Source organism: Geospiza fortis, unplaced genomic scaffold, assembly GCF_000277835.1.
Source record: "Geospiza fortis unplaced genomic scaffold, GeoFor_1.0 scaffold408, whole genome shotgun sequence".
Taxonomy (NCBI): domain Eukaryota; kingdom Metazoa; phylum Chordata; class Aves; order Passeriformes; family Thraupidae; genus Geospiza; species Geospiza fortis.
Genome location: NW_005054330.1, coordinates 1,465,073 through 1,478,801, shown reverse-complemented (window position 1 = coordinate 1,478,801; position 13,729 = coordinate 1,465,073). Strand labels below are relative to the sequence as shown.

Here is a 13,729-nt window from a genome sequence, read left to right as displayed (position 1 = left end):
CTTTTTTTTTTTTTTTTTTTTTTTTTGGTGTCAGCACTGCCCTGGGGATGATTATGGAGCAGGGCTGTGGAGAACTCCCAGCTCTCATCTTGTGAGTGAACATCTCTGCTGGTGCATACCTCAGGTGCCAAGGCTTGAACAAATCAAACCTTTTGTGCTTCAGCCACCAAGCAGCCAAGTGACAAATGTTCCTCATCTGTGATGGCCTCATGGTGTGGCCTCTGAGCTCTCTTTGGCCACCCATGGCACTGCTGTGTGCCCCTAACACCAAGTTCTTGAGACTTCTTGTAACCATGCTCAAAGCTGAATTTAAGCTGAGACTTCAGATGTTTTCATGGTCTAAAATATTAGCAAGTAATCTGAATTTGTAGTGTTCCTGCCTTGGAAGAAAATTTACTTTAATAGCCTTTTTTTCCCCTTCTTTTTTCTTTTTTTCTTTTTTTTTTTTTTTTTGAAAATGTTATTTTAAGTAGATCAGCATGCTGAAATTTGCATCGTAAAAGATTGTTTTGGAACAAAGCAGGATCTAATGAGCATATAGCAAATCCCTTGGCTCTGCAGCAAAGCCACAATAAGCATAATAGCTCTCACTGAATGAATCCCTTGCAGCCTAAAAGCTTTTTTCTTTAAAATGAAATAGCAACCCTGCAGGATTTAGTGTAGACAATATGCAAAGACCATTTAATGGTCTGCTGTGGAAAGAGAAAACAAATGAGGATGACTCCACTTAGGGTCCTTTGAAAAGACCCTTTGTGATCACTTCATTAGTCAGTCTGTTTCAATATTTTCTCGTTCAAGAATGACTTTATTCTAATTGAAGCATCAATAAATCCCATTCTTTATTCTTCCTCCCTGTGGTCTCAGCTAAAATGTCAGGAAGCATTTTATCATTTTTCAGCCTTCTTACTGAAGGCTGAGCACACAGTAAGTGTTATTTCATTAGCAAAAGGCTGGAAGTGTGAACTACTGTTATTGCACAAGAAAGTTGAGAACTCACTTTGGTGGAAAAAAGAAAAAGTTTAACAAGTTTTATTTTCCCTCTGGCTTAGTTTGGGTGACAATTGAAGGGAGAGGCTGTTGCAGGGTTAATCTTGTGCTCTTCAGGAGATTTCTGTGGTCATGTGAACACCTCTATGTCAAGCAAGGCATCCCTATTTTGACCTAAGGTGTTCTTGCTGATCTTCCCCTGGCATCTGCCAGAGATTAAACATGGTTTGGAGATTGCTGCCATGCTCAGTTTATCTAATCTTGAGCTTTTCTGTGGGCTGGACTGTGGCAGGGAGTGTCCTGTTCCTGTGTTCCAGCTGCTGAGCTGAGCAGTCAGCATTGCCTGGTGCTTTGGTGCAGGTTAATAAAGCACTGTCTGGCAAAAAGGGGTATTTTCCTAAGAACTTAAATGTTGCAGGAGCTCAGCTGCAGATTTTCGCATGTAAGCTTAGTGTACATAAGACTTTATCCTTTGCTGGGGTTTGAACTTAGAGGGAGATTTTCTCTATGGTCTTTTGGGATAAGTGAGGAGAAAAAACCTAAGGCAATCACATGAAGGAGATGTGAGGAACAAGAATAACAGGCTGGTCTTTAATGCTGCTTCATATATCCCATATAGATTGTATTTTTCCAAGGCAAATTTGTTGAATTTTAACAGTTATAGTACAAACAGGATCTGTGCTGGCATATTTACAGAAATGACTGACAGTGATGCTATTGATTTGGGAAAAAAGTTGAGTAAATTTGTAAGAAAGCAGAAAATTATTCTCATCAAATGCATTCTGAAGGAGTACATTATGAGAAGCATCTGCCTGGGACAATTAGCAAACTACATTAGAGATACCAAATTTCATTTACTTTATAGAGAAAAAATGATTTGTGCTTGCAAAACACAACATATATGGATGATACTAGACCAGAAGAAATTTGCAACCTCTTTTAGACTCGAGGAGAATTCAGAGAAAATGGAGTTATTATCTGTAGTCTATGAAGTTTGGGGGTTTGCCTCAAAGCAGTCTCTTTCCTACGCCTGTCATTTACGTGGTAGGAGCTGTTAACATCTCCTGGAGCATTTTAAGGTGCCAACATTCATTAATTTGCTAAGGAAAACAAGCCTTTGCAAATGAAATCCTTGCTCTTTGGCTGTCCTTTCTCCCTTCTCCCATTCCTCAGTGCTTGCTTGCCTGCCAGACCCTGAGCAGTGATGTCAGGGAGGCTGGAGCAGGGGGAGCTTGTCCAGCATCACTGCACTGACTGAACCTTCCCCAGCAGGAAACAAGAATTCCTGACCCACCACCACCTTTTGGAGCTTGGGGTATTTTATTCTTTGCCATTTGAAGTCTGTGTGTAAAGTTCAGTGTGGCGCAGGGAATCCTGCCTGTGCAGGGTCAGGCTGCTCTTTTTGCCTTGAATGGGTTTTGAATTTCCATCCTCCGCCAGCAAGGCATTTCAGAGAATCTGGAATTTTCCTTGCAGAAGAGAGATTTGCTTCTTCCCCACACGTGCTCTTTTCAAAGGTGCATTACCCTTTGTAAAAGTTGTGCAAAATATGGGTTTATGGAGATGGGATTAGTGGTTAAAGCATATGGGACATTTTAAATATCATTTTAAATCCTATCTCCTCCCTCGCATAGCAGCCAGTCTATTAATTTATCAGCCCTAGTTCTTTACACACAAAGTTTATCTTTACAGCAAGATAGCAGTTGCTGAGTGTGAGTTTCTCTAGAACATGTTTCAATTTCTTCTTGCTTATCTGTTTGCCTCTGTAAGAGGGTTAACAGAAGGGTTTTATCTTCTTGCTGTTGTCACATCTGAGATCTTAACTGGCTTGAGGTTCTATGTAACCTCTAAGAAACATGTGAAGGACAGCCTCTAAATTTGCTACTGAAAAGCCACCAGACAAATATGAAACATGCATGTGTTGAGTGTCTCATTGCAAGAATGTTATTGTTCCACTGCATTTTTTTTTCCTGAAAGCAAATCATCTGTAAATACCAGAAAACTCCCAAGGGATCAAAGCTGAGAGGTCAAACTCCGAAAAATTCTAACAAATTTTAAAGGCTAATGAAGTATCTATGAAAAAATTATTTTACTTTTCTATAAAGAAAAGGTATCATTTTGAGTCTGTCATGAAATTCACTTTAAATGACTCTGCAGGAGAATCTTGAAGCACACCCTTGAACTCTATTGTAACAGTTGTGGGAAAAGCAGCAAGCTTCCAAGTATTCCTCATTGGGACAACTGAAATATTGATAAAAATAATAATCATGGAGCAGTAATACTAGAGCCAGGCATATCCTAAAGACTTGCATGGCTGTACTTTTCTATCCTTCATATCTCTTCTTCTCCCTTCAAATTAAGTTTTTTGCTGTTTGAGCCAGGAAAAAAACATGAGGAGAGCCCCAGGTGAAATTCCACCCTCCAAAAATCATTAGTGCTAAAACACTGCTCTGTGTTTCCAGCCTTCCAGGGCAGGAGTAAAGGATAGGTACTGACACATGCAGGCTAAGAAGACTCCTAATAACAGAATTAGCTTTCATATTTGAGGTTTTGTCACACTCCCTCTACATCTGCTGTGAGCAGATTATCTGCCAACTGCTTTGAGCAGGAGTTGAGAGCAAAAAGGAGGGATTGTCACCGGGTCAATGTCAGGATCAGTCAACCAAGGACCCTTTTGGGTCCTGTAATTTGAAAGCATAGGTCAGAAGTTTATCCTGAAACTTCTGACAAAACAAAGATCTGTGGATCTTGAGATGTGATTTCTTCCTTTGTTCAAGTCTCTTTTTGGCAGCTAAAAGTCTCTCTGATGTGAGCTGGTTTGTCCCAGCGTGGAAGGATTTTTGCTCTAGAAGTGCACCATTAACTAGCACAGGCTATTTTGAGAAGTGACAGTTGGGACTTTTTTAAACATAATTGTGGCTGCCTTTAAAGATGGTGATAAAAATGCGGTTGATGAACAAAACGAGAGCATGTGATTAATTTTTCCATATGATGTGTTTGATTATGACAGCTCCCCAGTCTCTAACAGCTTCCTATGTGAAGTGAAAAACAGAGAGAGAGCACTTTATCTAGCACAGCTGATTAAATATGACTCTCTAGGCAGCTCTGAGAATACATGCAGGAGAGAATATCCATAAGATTCCATTAGAAAACAAGAAAATGTCAGGCTATAAATTACTGTGAAAGATCAGTTTTCAGTGAACTACATAAATTGTCAATATCAGAGATGCAAGAACACTAACTGTGCAATATTGCCATTAATTTTTGGTTTCTAGTGTGGGCACTAGAAGAGTTGGCACATCTCTTAAGGATTGGAGGATAAGTGCAGAGCTCCCTCTGCTCTCTCACTGAGCACCAGGATGTTTAAGCTGCAAAATTCACAGCAAGGTACAAAGTTCTTAAGGACCACAATCTTTACTTCCAGTCTAGGTTTTCAAAGTTGAAACTGTCTCCTCAACTTTTTCTTCATGCCATTTTTATTTTTACCTATTGATTTTGCTTATGGTGAGATCATCTGTACCAAATTAAATAGCCCCATGCAGTCACTCCAGTGTACACAATAATGTGATCTTCAATTTACAGAGCACCGAGTCCATAGAGAGGGAAGAGCACTCCCTTTAATTAGCAAGAGCCTCTTGGGAGCTGCAGCTTCTCTCTTGCCAGTGGCAAATATTAAATCCCAGGAATAATATTTAAAAAGCTAAAAATGGTAAATATTAAATCCCAGGATATTTCTGAGCTCTGACATTCGCTCTGCAGGACATGATGCTGTTGGAAGCAGGTCTCACCTGCAGGGCAGGAGAACACATCAGCAATGTTCTCTCTATGTATATTGCCAAGATTTAGGAATTGATTAGCCCAGCTCTACTTCCTACTTAGTGGTGGCCAGGCTTGTTTAACTCTTTTTAACTTTAATTTTTTTTAAATCCTGATAAAGGTTATTTCAATCTTCAGCAGAAAGTACTTGTGGGAAAATGTGTTTCCTTGGAAAATTTCTTCTTGTTTGGCAAGAATTAAAGCTTGGCACCTTATTACCCTTTCTAAATAATGTTCCAAACCTGCCTTCAGAGAGCTTTGCTGATGCACAATTGAGGCCATGGTAGACAAGACACAGCCTCATCTCAGATTTCCTCTGATGCATAAAATGTGATGTCCAGCTGGCTGCTGCATAAATAAACATTTTCCTGTAGGACAGCCACACCTCAGGTGTACAGGAATAGCTGATAATTGGCGCCAGTAAATCATTATAGTGCAAGCCACAAACATAATCACTCAGTTTGTAATTTACTCCTGATGGGGGTACTTGTTCTTCTCAATTCTTAATATGTCTGTTTATAGAAAAGTTGATTGAGATAATTAGCAGTAAAAATGCTAAGGTAACACGGCTATGGTAACATTTAAATTGCCATCAATTTTGTTTATAGCAGCCTAAAGAGCAGTGCTGAAATTAGAAATTAGCTACAATTAGCAAATAAATTGAGTGTCTCTTGGAATTACTTGATCATGTCTTAAAATGTTGCACAGTGAGATGCTCACAGAGGCAAAGCTGAGTCCCTGGGCTGCTCAGCTGCACCAAGTCAAGGAGAACACATCTTGCTTTGCTGCTGCTCCTGGCCTTCCATGGAGCCTGGGCTGTTACCCCACTGTAGAGGTTTGATGAGTACATGTTGGGAAGGCAAAAAAAAAAATTGTTCTAAGGGATTTGTCTCTGCATGGGGGAAAAGAAGGCAGAGTGGGATTTTCAGCGATGTGCAGCCTTGTGGGCAGCAGCTCAAAGACTGTAACCCTTCCAGCAGCTCAGTAAATGAACCTTGAGGCACACATTTACTGTTGGCAGCTCCATATGTGAGGGATAACTTGGGCTGGAAATGTGTTGTTATCCCAGAAGATAAGCCACAGACACAGAAGGCAGTTTTCTCTGATTGTCTGGAATGTGTCTCTTTGGAGGGCCTTGGGCATCATTTTATGTTCACAGTTAGAAATAGTTTGCTTCCCCCAGTAAGGTTCTTTAAGGACCCTGCTTGATAAATGTTTTACAGAGGCATGTAATTATTTCCCTGGCATAATTTCATAATTTGATGTGGAAGGAAATGTGTTGTCTGCTACTGTTAAAATGGGTCATTAAGTGCAGTTTTGAGAATGAAAAGAGGATGGGAAGCAACCAGTTCAGGACCAGCTGCTGACTCACCTCTCTCACCTGACTCACACAGCAAAAGTTTTCTCATTCTTTCACCCTTGGTTAGAAGCAGGCAGGGAATGGTTTTCTGCCTTTCAGCTCTGTGTCTAGAGAGGAGAAGGTGAGCTGAACTTCCCATCCTCCTCCTTCGAGCACAAGTCTCAAGTATTCATCCAAATCTCACATGATGGCACTCAGCCGCTGGGATCTTGCCCAGTTTTGGATGCACATGTTTGATTCTACTACAGAAACTCTTCTATTTAGTGTAAGTTTAAGTAATTATTGGGCTGGAAGGGAAGGAGACAAGATCTTCACCTTGTGCTTAGCCATGTGCTGAAAGGGTGTGAGGATACTGAGTCATGTCTGTGCTCCCCTGAACAGCACCTGATCCTCATGAAGTGAAACAGGAGACCTTGTCTGGCCTGGAAAGAAATTCCCACAGCTGAGGAGCTGTGACATTTGTCTGGGATGTGGAGAAATGGTGGCATGAGGATGTTCACCGGGTGCTACACAGATATCTGACTCCTTGGCCCTGTGCTCTACATCCAGTTCTCTTTCTCTGGGATTGGAAATACCATTCTTATCCAGGAAAACATCCCCTGCTGGTGTTAAAAGTGACATATTCCCCCCAAAAAAACAAGTCATCTGGGGTAAATTTCAGCATCTTCTAAGGAAGAAAAATTTCCTTGAGTATTTTCTGGCTGTTTCCTTCTTTCTTTCCTCCTCTTCAGCGGATGTTGGCCCTTTAAAAAGCAAAATTGGGCTGAGGAGAAAGGGAAGAAGTGAGTGTCAGGGGAAAGCAGTCCAAGGGATGGATGGGGCAGTCACACCACAGGCAGACCCCTACTGAGAGCTGAGCACCAGGATCAGACAGAGTGAGAGTTATCTGGCCTGAGGCTGCTGCTGCCTTGTTTTATTGTGCTTCCTTCAAAGCCAGGTGTCTGTGTTCCCTGTGGATTTCATCTGTGGAGAATTTATCACTGATAAATAACTGTTTGTGTTGAATTTACAGATGAGCTAAACTGTTTTCTTTAATGTTGCAGTTTAGTAGCTTTTCGTTTTCAGGTTTGTGTGAGCACTGGCATTCAAAGGAAATAAATCTGTCACTCAGATAATGTACTTGCCCTTGGTACCAAAATACATAAATAAGAGTTACAAGGTCATTAAGCATATCAATAGAAAGAAAAATGTGCTGTGCATTAAACAGCTGACTTCCAGGTTGGGTTGGGCAAATAGCAGTATACTAGAGTGTATTGCTCATTTCTCCTTCTGATTGTGAAAATCACTTAATTCTTTTTTTTTTTTTTTTTTAGTGCTTTCTCTTTGCACTGGAAACCCTCAGCACACATCAGTCCACATTTATGAGCAGTGTGTTTTTCAGTGTATTCCATTTATCAAATGTAAATTTCAGTAGCCAGTGATTTACTACAGAACTGTTTGGAAAGCAGCAAGTAAATATTACCTAACAAAGTATTAAAAAAAGAAAAGCCAGAGCAGAGATTTTTATTTGCCACTTCCCAAGCACTTTATCTTTGTCCTTGAAAAGGCAGGTTAGGTGGAGAATGCCCCAGTATAGTTCTGGAATGCATCTTTATGGAAGTGTGTTTTTATTCTCAGTAAAAGGCAACCTTGGAAAGTACTGGATTACTGCTTATATTTTAATATCTTTCATTTTCAGACTTTTCTACTAGGTGCAGACCTGAGGGAGCTAGATCCATAAGCCTCCCACACTCTGCATCACTCCAGGTCTTGCTGATGCAAAGAGACAAGTCCTCATTGTCCCCTGCGTGGAGTTCAGACAGTAAACAATCAGCAGGGAGAAAATTGCACAGTGTGGGTTCCATGGTGTCTGGGCAGGCTGGGTGACACAGTCTCCACTCAGCCCCTTTTAGCCCTCTTCATCAGCTCAGGGCCACAGAGATAAGATGATGAGAGGTCTGGAGCACCTCTCCTGTGGAGACAGTCTGAGAGAGTTGGAGATGTTTAGTCTGGAGAAGAGATGGCTCTGGGGTGACCTGAGAGCCCATTCCATACCCCACTCACGTGTCAAACACAGCCAGATGACACAGCTGATTTTTGTTGAAGTTTCAGTAACACTAGATTAAAATAGCACCCATGGCAGGGGTTACCACCTCACAATTTATTCTCTGCCTGATGGTCCCAGGAACAGTGATATTGTGGTGAAGGACTTGTGTCTTTATGGATTCTAAACTTATGTACCTCGTGCAGCCATCTGCATCCCCTCAGACCCACCTGCCCTGTGCAGCAAATGGAGAATTGGGTGATCCTTTTGAACTGACTAGCAAACGCCCTACACACAGCACCTGCACAGAAGCACTTGTGCTGCCTCTGGAGGGGAAAAAGAGGCCGCACGGCTGTTTCTCAGGTTTCATGTTGCTGGAATGGCTCCCAAGGTGTTAAAAAGTCTTTTTTCCCAGCCCCTCACTCGAAGAACAAGTCAGGATTCTTCAGCTCTGTTTTTCAAGGCTGTTTATTTTCTCTTATCTAGTACATTGTCTTTCTGACCCGCTGAGGTCTGTCCAGCAGGTCGGGTTGAGGCACACTGACCGCCCTCAGGGTGGTGTTATCTTTTTATACTAAAAACTATGTGTACTTTATTTACAATAATTTTCCAATACCTATCACCTATGTTAGACAGTCTGTCTCTACTTTAAACCAATCCAAAAGTGCCACCATCACAGCAGAAGATGGAGGACAAGAAGGAGACAGACAGGACACGCCCGGATTCCTCCATCTTGCCTCTTGAGCCCCCATTCTAAATCCCCAAAATTCTACTTTTTCACCCTGTGATACATTCACTACCCTTCTACTCAAACTCTTGTGGCTTGTAAATCTTCACACAAAATTGGTAATTGTTTCCACCGGCTAAGATCGAAGGCACAGGCATCTTTGACTCCGTGCCAAGGTCTCTGAGCTCCCTGCCAGGCTCTCGAGCCATCCAGGGCTGTCAGAGGAATGTCCTGGGCTCTGACAGATGATTTCTGTGCCTCCCCCAGGTGTGGCAGTGCGGGGGTAGCATGGAGGTGCTGCCCTGCTCCCGCGTGGCGCACATTGAGCGCACCAAGAAGCCCTACAACAACGACATCGACTACTATGCAAAGCGCAACGCCCTGCGCGCCGCCGAGGTCTGGATGGACGACTTCAAGTCTCATGTCTACATGGCCTGGAACATCCCCATGGCAGTGAGTACAGCCCACACTCTGGCCTGAACACAGGCAGAAACACAAAACTGTTCCTAATTAGCTCTTGGAGGTGAATGTTGCGGTGTTGTGGGTCCCCAGGATGAGGTGAGAGATGAGAATTGACTCCAAGTTCTCAGAATGCTGATTTATTATATTATTATATCATATCATATTACATTATATCATGTTACATTATGTTATATTACATTATATTAAAAGAAAATTATATATCAAAACTGTTCTAAAGAAAGAGAAAGGAGACATCAGAAGGCTTAACAAGAATGATCATAAAAACTCCGTGACTGACCAGAGTCCCGACACAGCTGGCTGTGATTGGTGATTAATTAAAAACAATTCACGTGTTTGGATGAACAATCTCCAGGCCGCATTCCAGAGGAGCAAAACATGGAGAAGCTGAGGCTTCTCATCATCTCAGGAGAAAAATCCTGGCAAAGGGATTTTTCAGAAAATCTCATGGTGACAGGGGAAGGGTGTTACTACAGCTGCACAAAGTGGGCAAAGCTCAGGGAAAGTGCTTTGGTGCATGCTCAGTATGGAGAGTTCTGCCAGGAGAACTTGCTGCCTCAGTCTAAGTTTAGTTGTGCACTCAGTCCTGACTGTTGTATGCAGTGACACGGATTTATAATTTAACCAGAGCAAAATGTCTCAGGTTTATGTGCTCCCCCAGAAGTCGTTAATTTGGGGCGCCGTTAAACTCTGAGGTGTTCATATGCTCCAACAGTGGGGACAACAGGAATGTCCATAAATAAATATCATCATTCATTGTGAGACTCAGTAGACCTCACCAGCATAAAAAACGAAGTATGCAATAAAAGAATCACACATTAAATAGTTTTATTGTCCACAGGCTGAGAGGTGCAATGTGGGCACGTTCTGCTTCTCACTGTGCATACAAATTGTAGATGGCGTGTGAGGGCCTCTAGGAATCCATGTAATATAAATATTAGATAAACTGTAGGTTCCATTTATCACTTAGTTCTGTAAGTATATCACATGCTACATCTGCACTGAGCACAATTCTTGAAGAAAAGAGTTTTATGTTATATCCCAGCCAGGTGGAAGCTGGCTGTTGGTTTGTTCCTTGGCTGTGTTTGCATCCAAATTATTCATGTCAAGGGGCACGGGGAGAGCAGCTGAGGGGTAACATACACTGATCTGTGGGTAAGGATGATTTAGTTAACCCTTACAGCAGGAGTTTGGCCAGAGCTGAAGCAAATAGGAACAGGAATGTTCCTATCAGAACAGGAAAATATGCAAACCCAGAGGTATCTGGGAATATTCAGTTATGACCTGGAGTTCATCAAAGTCATGGGAGTCTTGCCTAAGACATCATTAGATTTAGTCTGTCCTAAACATCTACTCATACTTTGGTACCTAGTTAATACATGAAACCCTGTTTTTGTTCTTTCCCCTTACAGTTTTTAAAATACACATTTTAAAGGAGCAATGTGTCTTCTTTGTCCATTTCATGTGTGAATATGCCAGATATTTTCACAGCTCTAAATTCACTCACTGCTGTTCAATATTGGACATTCTGTGCAATGTGTTTTTAGTGACTTCTTTTGGCACAAGAGGTAATTGCAGAGAATTATTTTGCCTTAACAAAAGGCAATACTGCATCACTTTTACCACAGAAGATTTCTGTGGCAGTAGGAGGAAGACAGTGCAGTGTCCATTGAAAATTTATGAGCATTTTGGCCCTGTCTGAACACATAAAATGCACTTGCTAAAATGGTCAGTTTTCAATTAGGAGATGAAAAACTAACCTCTGTAAATTTGCTTGCTTGATGACATGTGCAAATGAATTCTGAGAAAAGATGATATTTAAATAAGCATTTACACCAAAACATGATTTCCTTTAATCTCCCTGAGATTACTTATTGATGCAGTTTTCTGCACTGAGCTATAGAGCAGAGCTTTTAAAAAACCCCAGCCACATCTACAATAAAAGACATAAAATCAGCAGAAGTACTGAACATTAAAATTTCCTTTTCATAAAATAAATTGATTGATTGATAAAATGTACATCATAAAAATCAGCCTATTAGCTCTCAGGAAAAGGAAGCTGATGTTAGTGTTCATGACATTATTCAATACAGATGACAGAAGTCCTGTAATTTTGGCATAAAGCATCACAAAAACCTTCTGCAGGGGAATTAGAAACCTTGGTTAAAAAGAATATATCCACAAAGTAAATACTGTGGACACCTCATTCTTGTGCCATCACACTGTAACCAGCCCATGGTGGCTGCAGCTGGCACAGAGGGTGAGCACAGCTCAATTTGTTTTCATAGCTGCTCCATTTGCTGCTCTTGTGCTCTGTAGAAACAGCACTGCAAAAAAGGGCACTGTGTTGCCTCATTTTAAATAGGGCAGAAAAGAGGCAGGTAAAACACATGCATTTTCCCATACCACAAAACTGACCTAAATTAACTCTTCTATAACTTATATTCTTAACTTCTCCACATTAACTCTTCTTCCCACCACCTTTTTTACAATTCACAGGTTATTGAGAATGTGTGCATAATGTTTTTCTAGATCAGCAGATGGTCTTGGGCACACCTGCAAGATCATGTTCCCATAACCTCCAGCAGCAGGTCAGCACAGCTTCATTCCAGTTAACCAAACACTTGGTACATCCCCACTTATGATTTATTCCTCGACAATTTTAGTGATAAAGGAATCTTACATTGGATGATTTATTGCACTGAGTGCCTCAGAGGATTGCTCTCCTTCCATGCAGCCTCAAGTACCACGTAAATTAACATTCATTTGAATGGATGCTGCACTGAGGGCTCCTGACAGAACGTGCATCAGCAAGCAGCAGTGAGCACAGCAAACCCTTTATGTGGCAAATAGGAAAACCTGTTCAGTATTACACTTGTATTCTCTCCTGGAAACCAGGCATCTGTTGGGGATCTTAATAAACCCTGAGCTAAGATTTGCTGCTGTCTTGGAACCCTGCATTAGAAACAATCTGTAAAATGTACAGATATTCTTCTGGAGGAAAAGCATAAGGCACTTCAGGGAGATCTCATGCAAAACTCCCCAGTTTCAGTCCATTTGATTAATATAGTGTCAGAAAAGGTTTTTGGATGAGGTAACTCTTACTGTCTTAAAGTTGAACTGTGATGATTTATAACACTTTAAATCAACAGACTCTAACTCAGGACTCACCAGTTTTAAATGGTTGACTTTGTTCATATTAACTTGAATCTTCCAGTCTGTGTCTTTCATGGGATTTGTATTTAAATGTGAATTAGATTCTGAAGTAGAATTATAAAGGTTTTGAGTTTAACTGCATTCTATGGCTCAAGTCTGCAAATGAGCTCCAGTTCTAGTAAAAACTGAATGCTGGTCTATATGAATGCTTAGTGGAGCTTAATAATTTTTGAGCAGCTTCACTTTGAAGTTTTAACAGATCTATTCTGACATCATTTATTTCACTGAATACTCAAATCTCTTACTGGGGTAAAGCATGACCAAGCTGCCATATTTTAGGTCAGAATTACTGCCTAAATTCTAAATGAATCTGAAAACAAAGGCTTCAGGATTGATTGCAAACACTTAGAACTGCTGTAAGTAACAATATTCTTATTGTATTCTTATTATTTTGATTTATTTTAGGGGTTCTTTTGTTCTTTATTCTCCTTTTTCCACTGGCTTTCATTAATATTTATTGTCTGCATTCAGCACCAGCTGTTTGATGAGCTGCTGCTTACAACAGAAGAAGAAAAAGAGGGAAATACAGCTTGGTACACAAAATGAACTCCAGTTTGATTTCAGTGAAGATAGCAACCATAAAACCAGTGCAGTGAGATTTCTGTATTCGTTTTCTGCTTTGCAGAACCCCGGCGTTGACTTTGGAGACGTTTCTGAAAGAATTGCTCTGCGACAGCGACTGCAGTGCCGGAGCTTTAAGTGGTACTTGGAGAACGTGTACCCTGAGATGAGGGTTTACAATAACACAGTCACTTATGGAGAGGTACAGCCTGTCTTTGGAAACACATCACAGCTGCACTCGAGCACTCCTCTGCTTTCAGAGCTGGCTATCAGGATGTACAGAGCAATTACACATCAGCACAGCAGTGGTGACAAAAATGCCCTCCCCTCCTTTTAATCAACACTAAGGAGTGTGGCTTTGAGAAGCCCTGTTCCTTTTGTTGGAGGGCAGCAGGTTGTAGGCACACAGTTTGTGGTAGTTTGGAGTGGGGCTGTGGCTGAGCCCCATCCCCAATGGGTACAGCTGTGAGGAGCAGATGAGCAGCATTGAAACTTTGAGCCATGGAGTGCCCAGGGGCACTGAGCAACCACCAAAGGAAGCAGAGGTGCAGTGCATCAA

At 41.4% G+C, this 13,729-nt stretch overlaps 1 protein-coding gene across 1 annotated transcript in view; it reads left to right on the top strand.

Annotated features, from left to right (window-relative positions):
* GALNT9 (polypeptide N-acetylgalactosaminyltransferase 9) overlaps positions 1 to 13,729 on the top strand; it is a 110,565-nt gene that overhangs the window by 84,247 nt on the left and 12,589 nt on the right. The window contains exons 7-8 of the mRNA XM_031057420.1: positions 9,181 to 9,366; positions 13,235 to 13,372. Of these exons, the coding sequence (XP_030913280.1) occupies positions 9,181 to 9,366; positions 13,235 to 13,372 (324 nt within the window). The remainder of the gene's footprint in view (positions 1 to 9,180; positions 9,367 to 13,234; positions 13,373 to 13,729) is intronic.